This window comes from Dryobates pubescens, chromosome Z (assembly GCF_014839835.1).
Source record: "Dryobates pubescens isolate bDryPub1 chromosome Z, bDryPub1.pri, whole genome shotgun sequence".
Classification (NCBI taxonomy): domain Eukaryota; kingdom Metazoa; phylum Chordata; class Aves; order Piciformes; family Picidae; genus Dryobates; species Dryobates pubescens.
In genome coordinates this window covers 10,698,423-10,712,374 of record NC_071657.1, presented here as the reverse complement: position 1 = coordinate 10,712,374, position 13,952 = coordinate 10,698,423, and the positions used below count along the sequence as shown (strand labels likewise).

The 13,952-nt window shown below is 42.8% G+C and overlaps 1 protein-coding gene across 4 annotated transcripts in view; it reads right to left on the bottom strand.

The window, feature by feature from the left end:
* MUSK (muscle associated receptor tyrosine kinase) overlaps positions 1 to 13,952 on the bottom strand; it is a 63,127-nt gene that overhangs the window by 5,742 nt on the left and 43,433 nt on the right. For 2 of the 4 annotated variants that reach the window (XM_054178278.1, XM_054178279.1), the window contains 3 exons: positions 12,562 to 12,737; positions 6,318 to 6,507; positions 5,780 to 5,971 (listed from right to left, as the gene is read on the bottom strand). In XM_054178278.1, coding sequence (XP_054034253.1) covers positions 5,780 to 5,971; positions 6,318 to 6,507; positions 12,562 to 12,737 — 558 coding nt within the window. Of the gene's footprint in view, positions 1 to 5,779; positions 5,972 to 6,317; positions 6,508 to 8,020; positions 8,181 to 8,519; positions 8,609 to 12,114; positions 12,139 to 12,561; positions 12,738 to 13,952 lie in introns of all 4 variants that reach the window. The other 2 variants (XM_009902135.2, XM_054178277.1) reach the window with 2 other exon arrangements.

Sequence of the window (13,952 nt, the reverse complement as noted above, 5' to 3'; positions counted from 1 at the left end):
GAAGAGAAGAGAAGAGAAGAGAAGAGAGAAAAGAAAAGAAAAGAAAAGAAAAGAGAAAATAAAAGAAAAAAAAAGAAAAGAAAAGAGAAAATAAAAGAAAAAAAAAGAAAAGAAAAGAAAAGAAAAGAAAAGAAAAGAAAAGAAAAGAGAAAAGAAAAGAGAAAAGAAAAGAGAAAAGAAAAGAGAAAAGAAAAGAGAAAAGAAAAGAGAAAAGAAAAGAGAAAAGAAAAGAAGAGAAAAAAGAAAACATTGAAAATGCAATTACTTCATGGTCAAACAGGAGAGAAATCAAATTTTGGTGATAAATGACATCGTTCACGTTTCCTGGCTATGTCACACAGACAATATAGTATCCCACGAGAGATCTCCAATTGGATCACTGCACTAAATCTCTCATTTGTAGCACAAAAAAGTTAATTGGTCACATTGCTACTGTGGACATTTCTCTGAAGTTACATGAAATACCATGGTCACATCTTGGGTATGCCTGCATTGCATAGTATGGAGACATTTAATTTAGTTCAAAGGGGACTACATCCAGTGTAGCTTTTTTTTCATCACTCCTTTTTCTGCTTACAGACCCTTCCCTATGACTGGTAAAAAGAAAAATAAATAGTGGGTTGGTAAGCAACCCACCTCTCTCTGGATTGGAGAACACATCAGGAACTACTTGGAGCGAAGGATGGACTCTTCAGTCCAGTTCACTTTTGAGCTTACCAGAGTCAAAATTAAAACCTATTCAAAACTGCTGAAAGAGCTTATTTTCACTGCATCTTGTCCTATTCCTGGCACAGTTATGGTATTGGTACATCTGGCTAATACTACAGTGAAAGCAACAATCCCAGTAAGTACATTCCCCTGGATTTGTAAGGAAAATAGCCTTTTAGACACACCTGTGTTCCTTTGTGGCATGTGTCAGTGCCTGTACTCAACAACCTATCAGTTGTATATAGGTATAAACCTATCAGTTAATTTCATCTGAATTTACCATGGTGGGCTTGAGATTAGAAAATAGTCATGGTCCTGCAAGTTTAGTGGACACAAGTGACAGGACAGAAGGGACAAAGCATATTTGTGCCTCTCTGAAGAATAAGGTAATTCATGACTACACTCCTGTTAAGAAACTGTTGAATCTTCATCTAGAGCTTAAAGACACAGAGCTTCTTGACTTAAAGCAGTCATAGGCTTTTCTTTTCTTATCCACAGGTCACTGAACACACACGTTTAATTAAATAGGCTTGCCAAAGATTTAGAGGTAGCTGTGGCCAAAGAAGAGTAACTTTTCACTCTTCAAACATCCATCAAACCACAGACATGCATTCCGTTGCCCATGTAAATTCTTCCCAGGGGTCCTGCAGTTAAAACATGCTCCTTACAGGTAGCCAGCCAGAGCCTACAGAGAGCAACACCCATTTATGTGTCATATTACTACACTGGCCCAAATGCTCCCCCCTGGCCCAAATGCCAGGTCATTTTACTGCTCAGTAGCCCCAAGAGGAGGTTCTGATTTCCAAAGCAAACTTCCAGTTTCCTTGTCATCTACTCCAGACATATGGCAGTTGCAACAGTTGCACTTGGATGCTGTAAATGTCAAATGTCAGAAGATGGCAGGGTGCCCATCGAGAAAGGAATCTCACAGGTGGCCAGATCACAGCTGAGACTCTCGGGTGAGGAGGTGCAGCATGCCAGAGCAGAGGAGTACTCCACACATGACTGCAACTGCCTACAGTGCAGCAAAATGTACTTTACTTTTTCCCCTGTGCTGGCAGTGAGTTTCCAGTCTAGCAGGAGGGGAGAAGAACCAGCATGTACCAGCTGCTAACCAGTCTCAGCACTCAAGAAAGTCAGCAACAACAGCTTGAAGAAACCAAGAGAGCACATAAAAGTGAAAAAAAGGAGGGACTTCATCTCTTCAAAGAAGCCTCATCACAGATTACCACTCATCACGGTCTAATACCAAGAGTGCAGTGCCAAGCCAGGGACAGGCACAGCTCCATCTTGCATGCTTTAGAGAGAGAAATTCACCCCAGGCTAAAGCCTGAAGTACACCTACCCATCTACTCTTCACTGAAAGCCTATAAAGCAAGCTAACCTAAAATAACTTGAGTGAGATTAAGCTACACAAAGCCTTTTAATGGACCTTTAGGCAACTGCATGTAATTTCACCCTTGGTAATTCATGTGCTACTTCAACCAGATCTTTGCAGACCTAGGAAAATCCCTTTGATCGGAACAGAAACAGTGTCTCCTTGCTGTCTTGGCAGAGAACTGTTGAAGCTGACCCCTTTGGTGACTAAAAGACAGCCTTTGCACAAAGGGATTGGAGTACATTTTCGGGGGAGCAATAGTAAGCTGCTGCTTTTGAAGTTAATTAGGAGAATTCAGAATGTGGTGTTTTCTAGAAAACAGTTGAATTTATTCTAGAACTAGGAAGCATCAACATAAATTACCTTGGTTTCCTCTCTCATTATCATCTAAATGCTTATTAGAAATGTCTCTTCTCTTTGTGCACAGGATGGACAGCAGCTGTCCTCTCCTTCTTCACCATTAATAGATTTGTGCAGCAATAGAGCATTTGGTTCCTGTCATTCAAAGAACTAATTAGTGGTGCTATTAGGGAAGTCTCTCTGAGCCTACCTAGAGAGTGCCTGACTACAAGTTTCTGCTCAGGTTTTCTTTCCTGATAAGTAACTCTGAAAAAAAAAAAATGAGGAGCAGCGTGAAATTGTATTTGAGATTGTGTCATGTCCCTTATCTTCCTCAGTATCACAGCTCAGCAGCTTCCATTAGATCATCAAATTATACAATTAGCATCTACTGAGGCTGGTGGAGATCTGTCTTTACCCTCTGTATGTGGGCAGGAGAGTGCTCTGCATTGGCAGGGGCTTGGTTTTGTTGTGTTGTTTTGATTTTTTATATATCCACACTTTGTTTCAGCTATATTTGAGATAGCAGGTGAAAGAAACATCCTTTGCCCTTGGGAAGAACATAAGGAGACTTCTATCAGAGAAACTCTGACCTTACAGACAGCCTTGTCTCCTGCAGAGGTGATAAGCTTTTGTGATGTGCCTTTGCAGAGGAGTTTTATTGGCGTGTTAGGAAAGACCACACTTCAAGGCCTTTAGTCAGTCCTGGGCTTCAGACTTGGCCTGGAGCATGCTAGTCTGTATAGGACCGTAGCGGGCTGGTGCTCTGATGGCGTGTGGGACATGCATAGATCTCCCAGGAACAGAGGATCCTGAGTCAGCCATCATGACCTGGTTGAGACAACCCGAGTCAGGTCCTGACAATCATTTTAAGGACATCTGTTAGGATAACTGGTTATTTCCTCATCATTTCCAGTGTGAAGCTGCCCTTGGTGAAGACAGCAGCCTTTCAGGAGAAGCTAGTAAATGATAGCCAGACGCTTCCTGTCCTAACATGTTGCTTGACCCAGGAGTGAGTAAACAGTGAATGAGGACTCACATCAAGCCAGCTGGCAAAGGCATCACTGGCGCGATGTGCAGAGCCATGTTTACAGGAGAGGGAGAAACATGAGACCAGGAGAAGTAAGAGGGTAGCTAAACTTAGCTCAAGATGGCCATTTAACACACACAGACAAGTACATTTTATCCATCTGAGATGGCAAGGCAACGAGTTGTGATAGCTTCAGTAACCTGGAGGGAGCACAGCTGGCACTACTGGATGAGCAGTCTGCTCTGATTTGCCAGCGGTTCACAGAAGTGCCAGTGGCTTAAATGTTCACTGGAAATATAAGACATTGGAGGGACTTTTGTTAGAGACATTTCTGAAAATAAAGAAACCCCTCTGAAGCAAGATTTCTGTGTCTCTTTCCTTGAGCCACAGAGAGCAGACATTTCTCAAGACATTTTGCAAATTCTGGCTAAGAAGCTTTTGCCTTTTTGGGTTTTTTCCTTCTCTTCCCTCCCCTCTCCCTAACCCTAACCCTAACCCCCCCCACACCTTTTTTTTTTTTCCTTCTCCTTTTCCCCCAGTTTCCCTTGACAATAACAAAAAGGTTTAATTAAAAGAAATTGCAGTACCGTGATGGATGAAATTCACATAAAAGGCCTTGACATCACTTTAGCACTTGCTTAAAACAGCACTTTAGTGATATTTGAATGCTCTTTGAGAGGTCCTGCTCAATGTGATTAAGAGTCATTTCCAATCAGAAAGGTAATGCAGCACTTAAATTGTACTCAAGCTCCCAGCACAGGGCCCAAATGACACTTCACAGGAAGACCATTTGCCCCTGCTTGTGCACCCACAGGGTAATGAAGACCTCTGCCATGTGAGTGGGAAGGCAACACTGCAGGGGATCTGGAGCACTGTGCTAGGCTGAGATGAAGGCTATCCTGTACCCTTGTGCCGGCTGGCATGTGGTCCCCTGAGCATGGCTGTGGCACAGCTCCTACAGTTTTGTTCTCATTTCAAGCTCAGATGCTCTCAGCTTTGCCATCCAGGCCAACAATCAATCACAGGCTAAGCATCTATGATTTCCCCACTTTGTTATTTTTAGCTCTCTCTGTATTCAAGAAAAGTATGCCTGCATTTCTTCCATCAGAAATAATGCATCCCTTCATTAGGAAAAAAATCCATCACAGATGTTGAAAATGTTTCCCTGCTCTAACACTTTTAACCTGCATGTAACTCAGTCCTAGCAGATCCATCAACAGCATAACTATAAATATTAAAAGTATCTGCAATAATGACTGCTTTTTGCAAGAGTTCTTGGGCTTCGACATCAATGGGAGCATTTCCACTTGGCCAGAGGAGAGACTCTGATGCTCCCCTAGCCTTTTTGGGACCATCATACACTGCTCCAGATACATCTACAAAATCAGCCAATTCCTAGACTTGCTAACTGTAAAGGATAAACAAAGCCATCCAAAGTATAAATGGAACAGGACCATCTATCCATTTTCTTTCAGGAGTTTGGGGATGGGATTTTCAAGGAGACCCATACTGGCCAAAGACTGGCCTGCAGAAATTATGGACTCTGTCAAGGCTAATGAGACACCCTCCATCTACTTCAGACTATTCAAGACTAGGTTCATCTCTGGGTTTTTTTAGCTGAATATTTTTCATATTTGAAGAAGTGTGTGATCTCATCTCCCATGAAATTTAGCAAAACAGGGATCTCATTTACTACCTTAAATTTAAAACAGACAACAGTGGCTTCAAATTCCAAGAATAAAAAATGAGTAACTAAAGGGGATACAAACAAACCAACGAAAAAATTATGTTGGCCTAAGTGGATTGGGATTTTAATGGAAACTGGGTCAGGATCTAACTGTAGCCTGACACATTGCCCTGTGTGGTAATTACTGGCCGGTGTTGGTGTTACAATGAAGGACACCACACACTGACAATCCACAAGTACTGGGAAATTCAGGAATTTCACAATAGGTCACATCACAGGCAATACTCTTGGCAAAAACAGTGATGATAAATTTAGCTAAGCTTTTGCACCAGACTTTGGTATGTGAGTAAGACATTGCATCTATTGCAGAGAAGAACAGGAGGGTCATTCATGACAAAAATTAAACAAATATCAACAGAAATCAGTGGACAACAGAAACAATTACTCAAGTCTGAGTGTAACATTTGGTACACATGCATTTGATTTTGGTTTGAATGGAAGAGTGTGGTGAGTGAGTGAGTGAGTGAGTGAGTGAGTGGTGAATGAATGATTTCCAGTTACTAGATAAGTGGTTACCCATCTGCCAGTATTTCCCAGGTATCTCCAGATAAAGAAGACTCACACACAGGCTGCTTACCTTGCTTGGAAGACTCTCCCAAATGCTCCTTCCCCTATATCTCTCACGTATTCAATATTGTTTCTGGGATACTCTAGGCTGAGCAGTTTTGGATTGAGGAGAAGAGGCATTCGCTGGTACATTGGGTTGGGGTGCAGCCGGTCCAGGAGGAGTTCAGAGGGCAGAGTGGTGAGTGTTGGTGTCTCTGACTCTCTGAAACAACAGAACAGTTCTTGGTCAGTGTGTGCACAGCCTTCAGCCAGAGAATAGCTATGTGCATCTCCTGTGGGGCTGTTATCTTCCAGGATGGAAAAGGGATATGTAGCAGGGCTGTTGAATGAGCCTTGCAGCATGATGTCATGGTACATCCCCAAAACAGCAATCAGACCTTCCCCGCTTTGGCACAGGGATTCACCAGAGCTTGCACTGGGCTGCCACAGGCAGCCACAAGGAGAGATGCTCCCCACCTACCAGAGGGTTGCAGGACTGTGCTCTAAGAAACAGGCAAACCCTTTTTCAAAGCAGCATTTGTTGCCTTGAATTAAGTGCCAGGCTTTACCTTTTTTTGTTTTTCCACTGCTTTCGCCGACGGCAGCAAATCAGGGTGACAATGCCAAAGATCACAACCAGGGCAAAGCTGGAGATGATTGAGATGATAACAGTCATGGAGTATGTAGGGGAAAAGGGAGGAGGAGGGGGGAGATTTGGAATGTCTCCATTTGGTTTTCTTGTTCCTAGTGATAACGATGCTGTAATGCAAACAAAATTAGAAGGTTATGCCTCTGCTAGTTTAACAGGGCTTTCTCTAAAAGGCTTTTAAGGAATCACACTGATGTCTTAGGAACTACTGACATGACAGTATCATATCATGTGATTGCATGAGAGGATCTTACTAGTGAAGCCTGGTTTGCAGGAAGTAAAACCTATTTCTGCTTGCCAAATGTGACAGCCTGGGATCTGGTAAAGATCAAGACGCAGCTCTTACTGAGCTGGGAACATAGTTTTGGTAAGGAGTGTCTGCAAGATGTACAGATGGGAGATCACATCTGATGCGATCTCAACAGCATTCAAATATGGTAATGTCTGCAGTAGGAAAGATCAATGGTCTACAATGTAGACCACAACGTATCATGTGTCCTAAAAGCAATCTGCTGGGAGGAATGTAAGACCTAGTAAGTACACAGTGATACTTTCCTGAAATATCTCCTTGCCTCCAACAATTTGCATCTCAATGTCTTTATGGAGCAAATATGGTAAGCTTCTGTAAAATATATTTGGGCATATCATTAGGAAAAAGAATAATATCCAGGTAGCCAACTGCTGAATACTTTCTGAGACAGGAAGTATTACTTCCTGATGGAGAACAGGAAAAACAAAATAAACCATTCATTTTAAAGCCAAATAAACAGATGCTAATTTGTCTTCCTTTAAGCTTACATCACTTCTGTCTTTATGCAAGCATGATTGTCTTATTCCCAAACACTGAGATGCAGAAACTCTGCATCTTGGGTGAAATATGTTTGAGAAATTGTTCTGTTCTTTGAACATGAAAAACTGAAAGATTTAGTTTCAACATCACAGAATGATGTGTTCATCTTTTTCACATTTTAGTTAGAACTGTTTTGCAATAACCAAAAAAAAAAAAAATGCCAGAAGCAAAACATGCCTCAAAACAGAGTGTGGCAAATCTCCTTTTCATAATACCACAGGAAATTTGATTTCATCCTTTGGTTTTAGATGCTGTCATCTTTTGGGGCAAGGTCCTCAATTTGTAAACTACAGCACAGGAAGTTCCACCTCACCGTGAGGAAGAATTTCTTTACTGCAAGAATCACAGAGCACTGGAACAGGCTCCCCAGAAAGGTTGTGGAGTCTCCTTCTCTTGAGACTTTCAAGACCCAACTGGATGTGTTACTGTGCAACCTGCACTAGATTTTATGGTCCTGCTCTGGCAGCAGTGCTGGACTCAAAGGTCTCCAGTGGTCCTTTCCAACCCCTAACATCTTGTGATCCTGTGATTCTGTGAACATAGTGAAGAGGGACTGAAGAGGTGAAAACCTGTGCCTATTTCTTTTTCTCTTCTTCAAGGTGCATGTTGCACTTTCTAGTTAAAGATGCTGAGTTAATCTATGAGGAGAACCAAAATTGGCCAAATTCAGAAGACAGGGCAGATCAGTGCAACCATAAGCACTCAGGATGCAAACATCTTGCATGGACCCAATACAATGACAGTGGCAGAAATCACAAATTGCATTTGCCTACCATCTCCACAGGGAGACACACTGCAGTATTCCCAGGTCACGGATGGATCTTTTGTGTAGCACCAGGGCCGTTCGTTCTCACCTCCTGGATTGCGGCAGTAATTCTCAGCATCAGACAGCTCAGGAAACACTTGAGGAGTCCTCCTGTGCAAGTGGGGAGCCTTAGGAGAGGAAAGAAGTGGGTTAGCATTTCAGTATAATTTTCATGCTGGTATCAGCAAAATAAAACCAAACCAAACAAAAGAGAAAAGAATTACAGAGGTAAAATTGCCTTTCAGTAGCTTGCCAGAATGACTGAGGGGGCATCTTGCCATGGGAAGGGGAACTGGCATATTGAGATACAAAGAGGGTAGGGAATATCAGTGAACTCAAGAAGGCAGGCAACCTGTTCCTTGCTCAGCCCGTCCACTTGGACTGGTCTGCCCTGCTCTGGGAAACTCTTTGGAAAAGCAGACCTCAAGCATGGTTCTCTGTTCAGTGGGTCACACACTGATGCGCACCTGATCACTCCATTTCTGGCAGGGAATGCCGGAGGCTGTGACGTTGGCCCAGCCCTGGTAAAACTGGCCATTACCACTGTAGCAAGTCTCTGGGAAAACAAAATAAAACAAAAATGATAGAAACATGAGATCAAGGAATCTCAGACCATGTCCTGCAGCAGGGACGCACAAGAGTACACGTGATGCTCTTAGCTGTGAACATGTGGTAATTAGCATCAGATCTGAAGGACATAGAAGGATCAGACAACTGTAGGCAGGGAACTGCTTAGCCTCCTGAAAAGGGAACTGGAGATCTTTCAGATTAAGAAAACAGGCCACATACCTCTGATGGTTGTGCTGCATCTACCCAGCTCACACCACTTCCATACAGAAAGCACAGAGCACTACCACAGTGAAGCCACCCATGTCAAAGCAAGACAGAAAACAAACTGCAGCACTGGTTGCATGATTCCCAGACTACAGCTTTACAGGGACACTAACAGGAAAATGCACACATTCCTGAAAGAGGTAGCAGAGGTGGTATCACTTTTCCCTCCCTCTGTACAAGGCTTGTCCCCTTAGACTGAACATTTGGAAGCAGCCTGTGGTTTCCAGCAGGTGTGGAAACCACAGACTGAAGGCAACTACAAATCTGAAGGAATAGTACCACTATGAAATAATGTCTTTTGTAACAAAGAATGCATGTTTCACTTTCCACACAGAAAGCTTACTCTTGCTGGAGAAAAATCAAGCAGAAAATCTTAAGAGAATATTACTGCAGGAAAATGTTCCCAGAACAGAAATGTAGATACCACCTGTCCTCATAACAGACTTGAATTCATGCTAATCTAGGAAGCAAGAAGACAACAGAGGAGATTCAGACTTACACACTTTAACACATACTAGCTAATTTTACACAGGCTCTTCTGACCAGGGCCTAACATTCTGGTTAATGGCATGCATTAGGGTCCACTGCATTATTAACCTTGTCAGATAAATTAACATGCCAGCAAACGCCACTGTTGTAATTTTGCTTTGTATTGTGTTCCTAAACTTGCAGCTCAGAAAAAACAGGAGGAAGCCTGACCTGTTATACAGTAAAGATAATTTTAAACAAATATTTTTCAACTTCATGAAACTTTGTACAAGTTTTGATCCAAGTTTGAGACAAAGGGTACACATTTTAATTTATCCTTGCATCCTTACCCTTTAATTTGTCCCTGTCCTGTTTATCCTGTAGGAGGAACACACCATGATGACTATCTGCTCTTCTTGCAGCGCATTGAGTATTGCAGTTATGGGTCCTTTACATACTCTTAGCTTTCTGAACTTTCACCAGGCACCAAACACTACACATACACAGGTAGAAACACCACTGTGACCTTGTTTGCTCCAGGTGAGTAAGCTCAACCATGGGATCCAGGTCTTGCAGACCATGACATGCAAATACCTCACTGTAGGAACAGCCATGGGCTTCATGAGCAGAGTTATAATCTATCACCATTGGAAAGTAAAGTGCTTTTAACTTGAGAGTTCTTTGACTGATAAATAAGCTACCATGTTATGTGTAATATCTGCAACAAGCTGTCAACCCTTGCATGACCAACATGTAGCTCTGCAAAGCTGTAACATCTTGTTAAGCTGCCCTCAAACACAGCTGTGTGTCTGAACCCAGCATTTTTAGTGTCTCACACTTAAAAGCAAGAAAAACAATGTCTGAAACCTACCTTATGTCTGAGCTAGTAACCAACATGAAAAATATTTTCATTGATTCATAGAATGGTTTCACTTGGAAAGGACCTTAAAGATCATCTAGTTCCAGCTGCCCTGACACAGCCAGGGACACCTCCCGCTAGACCAGGTTGCTCAAAGCCACATAAAACCTCCTCATCAGAGGAAGGAAACAGCAAACAGGAAAAACAGGGTGAAGAAGTGAAAATCACAGATATTTCTGCACAGGTTTGAAATAAACATCACTGTAACACCTTAAAGAAGTAATGTGGAGGGATTTAGGGGCAGCAGCAAGACAAAGGAAGCACCCCTTAGCCCTTAGTGTCTTGGAAAATGCTGCTGCTTTCATACATGGTCTTGCTACAATGGGGACAGAAGGATTAATGAAGGTGTTCCAACTGGGCTTTAATGAGTAACTTCAATGGGAAAGCCAGAAAATGGCTTGATTCACACTCCCCAAAACTTTGTGCATGTAACAGTGGTCCCAAAGTGAAAAAGAGGGGGCAATGTCGCTACGATGTTAGTTATCTTCCTGATTCATGACCAAAGAGTGCACATCTGTGCAATGCCATGCGGGGAAGATCCTGTGAAAGCTGAACCAAAAGGTCACAAGTTTGCACAGGAGACAGGCCACATCCTGAACTTGCAAACATCCAATGGCAAGCTGAATCCTCTCCCATGTGCTGGCATCCGTCTCTTGTGCTCCTTTTGCTAGGGAGGGTATGGCTGCAAGTGTGGGCTCTAAGCATTGGTGGGCCCATGGTGTGCTAAAGCACCTGTCACCCAGCTGTGCAGGGTCAGGCACCTGGGGCTTGTGTGGTCAGGTGGAGCCAAGGCCTGCCCATGAAAGAAAGCTCCCTAAAGATCTCAATTTCACTTATTTCACTCTTTCTCTCTGGTGGTGGCTGCCACTACCAAATCTGCATACCTCTCCTGCTCAGAACTATGGTAGAAGAGAAGATCTTTTTTACCAAGAGGACAGGTTCAGTGACTGAGCTTTAAGCTGCAGTTGCACATCAGTTGGAAGAGTGCTATGTGCATTTTTCAGCCACAACCAGCAGCAGGGCAGGAGGCTGACTGAAGTCAAAGCACCACTGCAGGAGTTGGTTGAGTCACAGATTTGGTCACAGAGGGTCATGAAAAATACTTCAGAGGTGATTCAAGGGGAGTGCTGGGGCCCTTTAGTTAATAAAGTTTTGCAAGGCCAGCCTGGTGTAGATAACCATGTCACTAAATGCATATAAGGTTAAGGTGGCCTCAGTAGTATTATTGGAAATATTAAAAAATGGGTAAATAAAAGCTAGAAGCAATGGGCTGAAAGAAGGGAAGAGGGTACTACTGAAATACCTCTCTAACTGCCTTCAAGAGTTATCAGCCCATGTTCTCTTCCAGGCTCTGAAGAACTGGAAATGTTGTGGATGGGGAAGTCCAGGCTGGTGAGAGACCTTATTGCTCTCTACAACTACCTGAAAGGAGGTTGTAGCAAGGTGAGAATCAATCTCTTCTCCCAGACAAAGAGCAATAGGGCAAGAGGAAAAGGCTTCAGTTTGTGCCAGGGGAGGTTTAGTTTGGACATGAGGAAAGACTTCCTCTCTGAAAAGGTTGTGAGGTGGTGAAGAACACTGCCCAGGAAAGTGGTGGAATTGCCATCCCTGAAAATATTTAAAACACATAGAGATGTGGTGCTGAGGGACATGGTATAGTGGTGACATGGTGGTGTTAGGTTTATGGTTGGTTCTTAAAGATCTCTTCCAATCTCAACTACAATTCTATGGTTTCAGCCAGCCAGGACCAAGGCAAAACACAAAGATGCTGTGCAAACTGGATTTTTGACAAACAGTATCACGACCACCTCTAGAAACACAGTCTGGAGCAGTCTACTTACTGGTTATATTCTCCTTCTTAAAATCTGTAAAAAAGACAAGAAAAATATGTTAAGGAGGGGTTGTTAAGGATGTATTTAACCAGGTGCTTGCTTAGGATCATGCTTAGGGAAAAAGTTCTCTTCCAGCAGTGGTTGAGCAGCTTGTTTTTTTGCAATGGTACCTGAATGGCAGTTTAGGCATCATTAAGACTGATTTTGCAATGAGATTGTTATGACCCTCCCTCAGTAAAGATCCAGGCTTTGTTTACTTGAGGGATTTTTCCTGCACTCCAGTTAGATGAGACAGGCAAACAGCCGATGCAGCTGTCACAGATTCATGCATAGGCACTGACAGCACAGTCCCCACTGTTAGCCTTTGCTTTCGCTGTAAATTATGGGTGGAATCCTTCCCTCCTCCCTCAGCAAGAACACAGCTCTCAGGACAACGGGCAGCATGTGCCACTTTACCAAAGAAAGGTATGTGGGTGCAGGCATTGGGGTCCTGGTGCAGGCTGGGCAGCCTGTTGCATTCAGGAAGAGTGAGCAGCATCAGCCCTGGCTTGTAAATCCCCTTCTGAGAGTTTTCCTCCATTGCAAGCCATTCCTTAAAGCAGTAGAGGTCCTTTACAGCAAGGCAATTCTCTCTAGATAATTTTGCAAAAAACAGTGAAATACAGCAGTCAGTGGAGTGGTAACAATAGCTGCACTTAGCAGTGGTGTGCAGGGGTTATGCGGGCTTACGGACACCCATTAACAGGGCTGCTCTTCTTTAAGCCAGTACATCTGGCTCATAAACCATAAAGAGAACTCTGTATGAAATATAACAGCTTCCTTTAGGAAACCCACAAATCTACATCTTTAATGAAGTAGGGCTATGCTCAAAACACAACAAACATCACAGTCTGCAAGGAGTTAATTCCTATCTTTTCCTACAGATTTATTGTCATCTTCTACTAATAAATATAATTTATGGGATTTACCTTAACATTTTCCAGTTAATTCTAAATGTCACCTGTCTTCTGTAAATTGTACATTAAAGTATCATCCATTAAAGTCAGGAGGTGTGCTGCTATTCTTAATCTTCTTTAACTAAATATTTGCCTGTGTTGTTAATCTTACAGAATCACCCAGACCCTTTTCTCCAGAGAGCTTTCAATCCCTTTCTCAATCTGCCAGATATCTGCAGCAAAACCTTTGCAGTGCCTGGTAAACAAGAGACATAGCTGTCTCCTGTCTAATGTATTACCTCCATAATAATATGAAATATTCACAGACAAGAAGTGTCAGTGGTTGTTCAGATGGTCCTTAGAACAGAAAGTGTGAAGAAGACCAAGGCATAAATATCTGCTCCAGCAAAGAAAAAGTTTGAGGATTGTTGCATTAGTCAGTTTATTGGTGATTTACTTATTTAGTACACATTCTGGAGAGCCTGAGTTGTAAAACCAGTTTCAAAATCATGTGCAGAGATTACTTTGGCTGAGCTCATCTGAGGTATTTGCAGATCCATGTCCTTCCTGACTATCACACAGTGATGTAGAAAAGTAGTCCTGAGGTCCAAGGTAAAGGTTTTAGCCAAATTCATCCCCTGACAAGCTGATGCAATCTTTTCACTTGTACAATAGTCTTGTCAAGAGCCGATGGCTGTGAGTTTCAGTGACAACTACCAATACTGCAAACTCTCTAAAGCCTCTGAAGAATGGAAGTCATTGCAAATTCTAGAAGAGGAGTAACTTTTCTACAACAGCAGTGGATGCCCTTTGAGTCTGAAAGCTGAAGCCATCAAAGCCCATCTGCCTCATGCTTGGTTTTAGCCAGTGACGGTTTACTCCTTCCTGACTGCAATGAAAGCCAGAATGCAG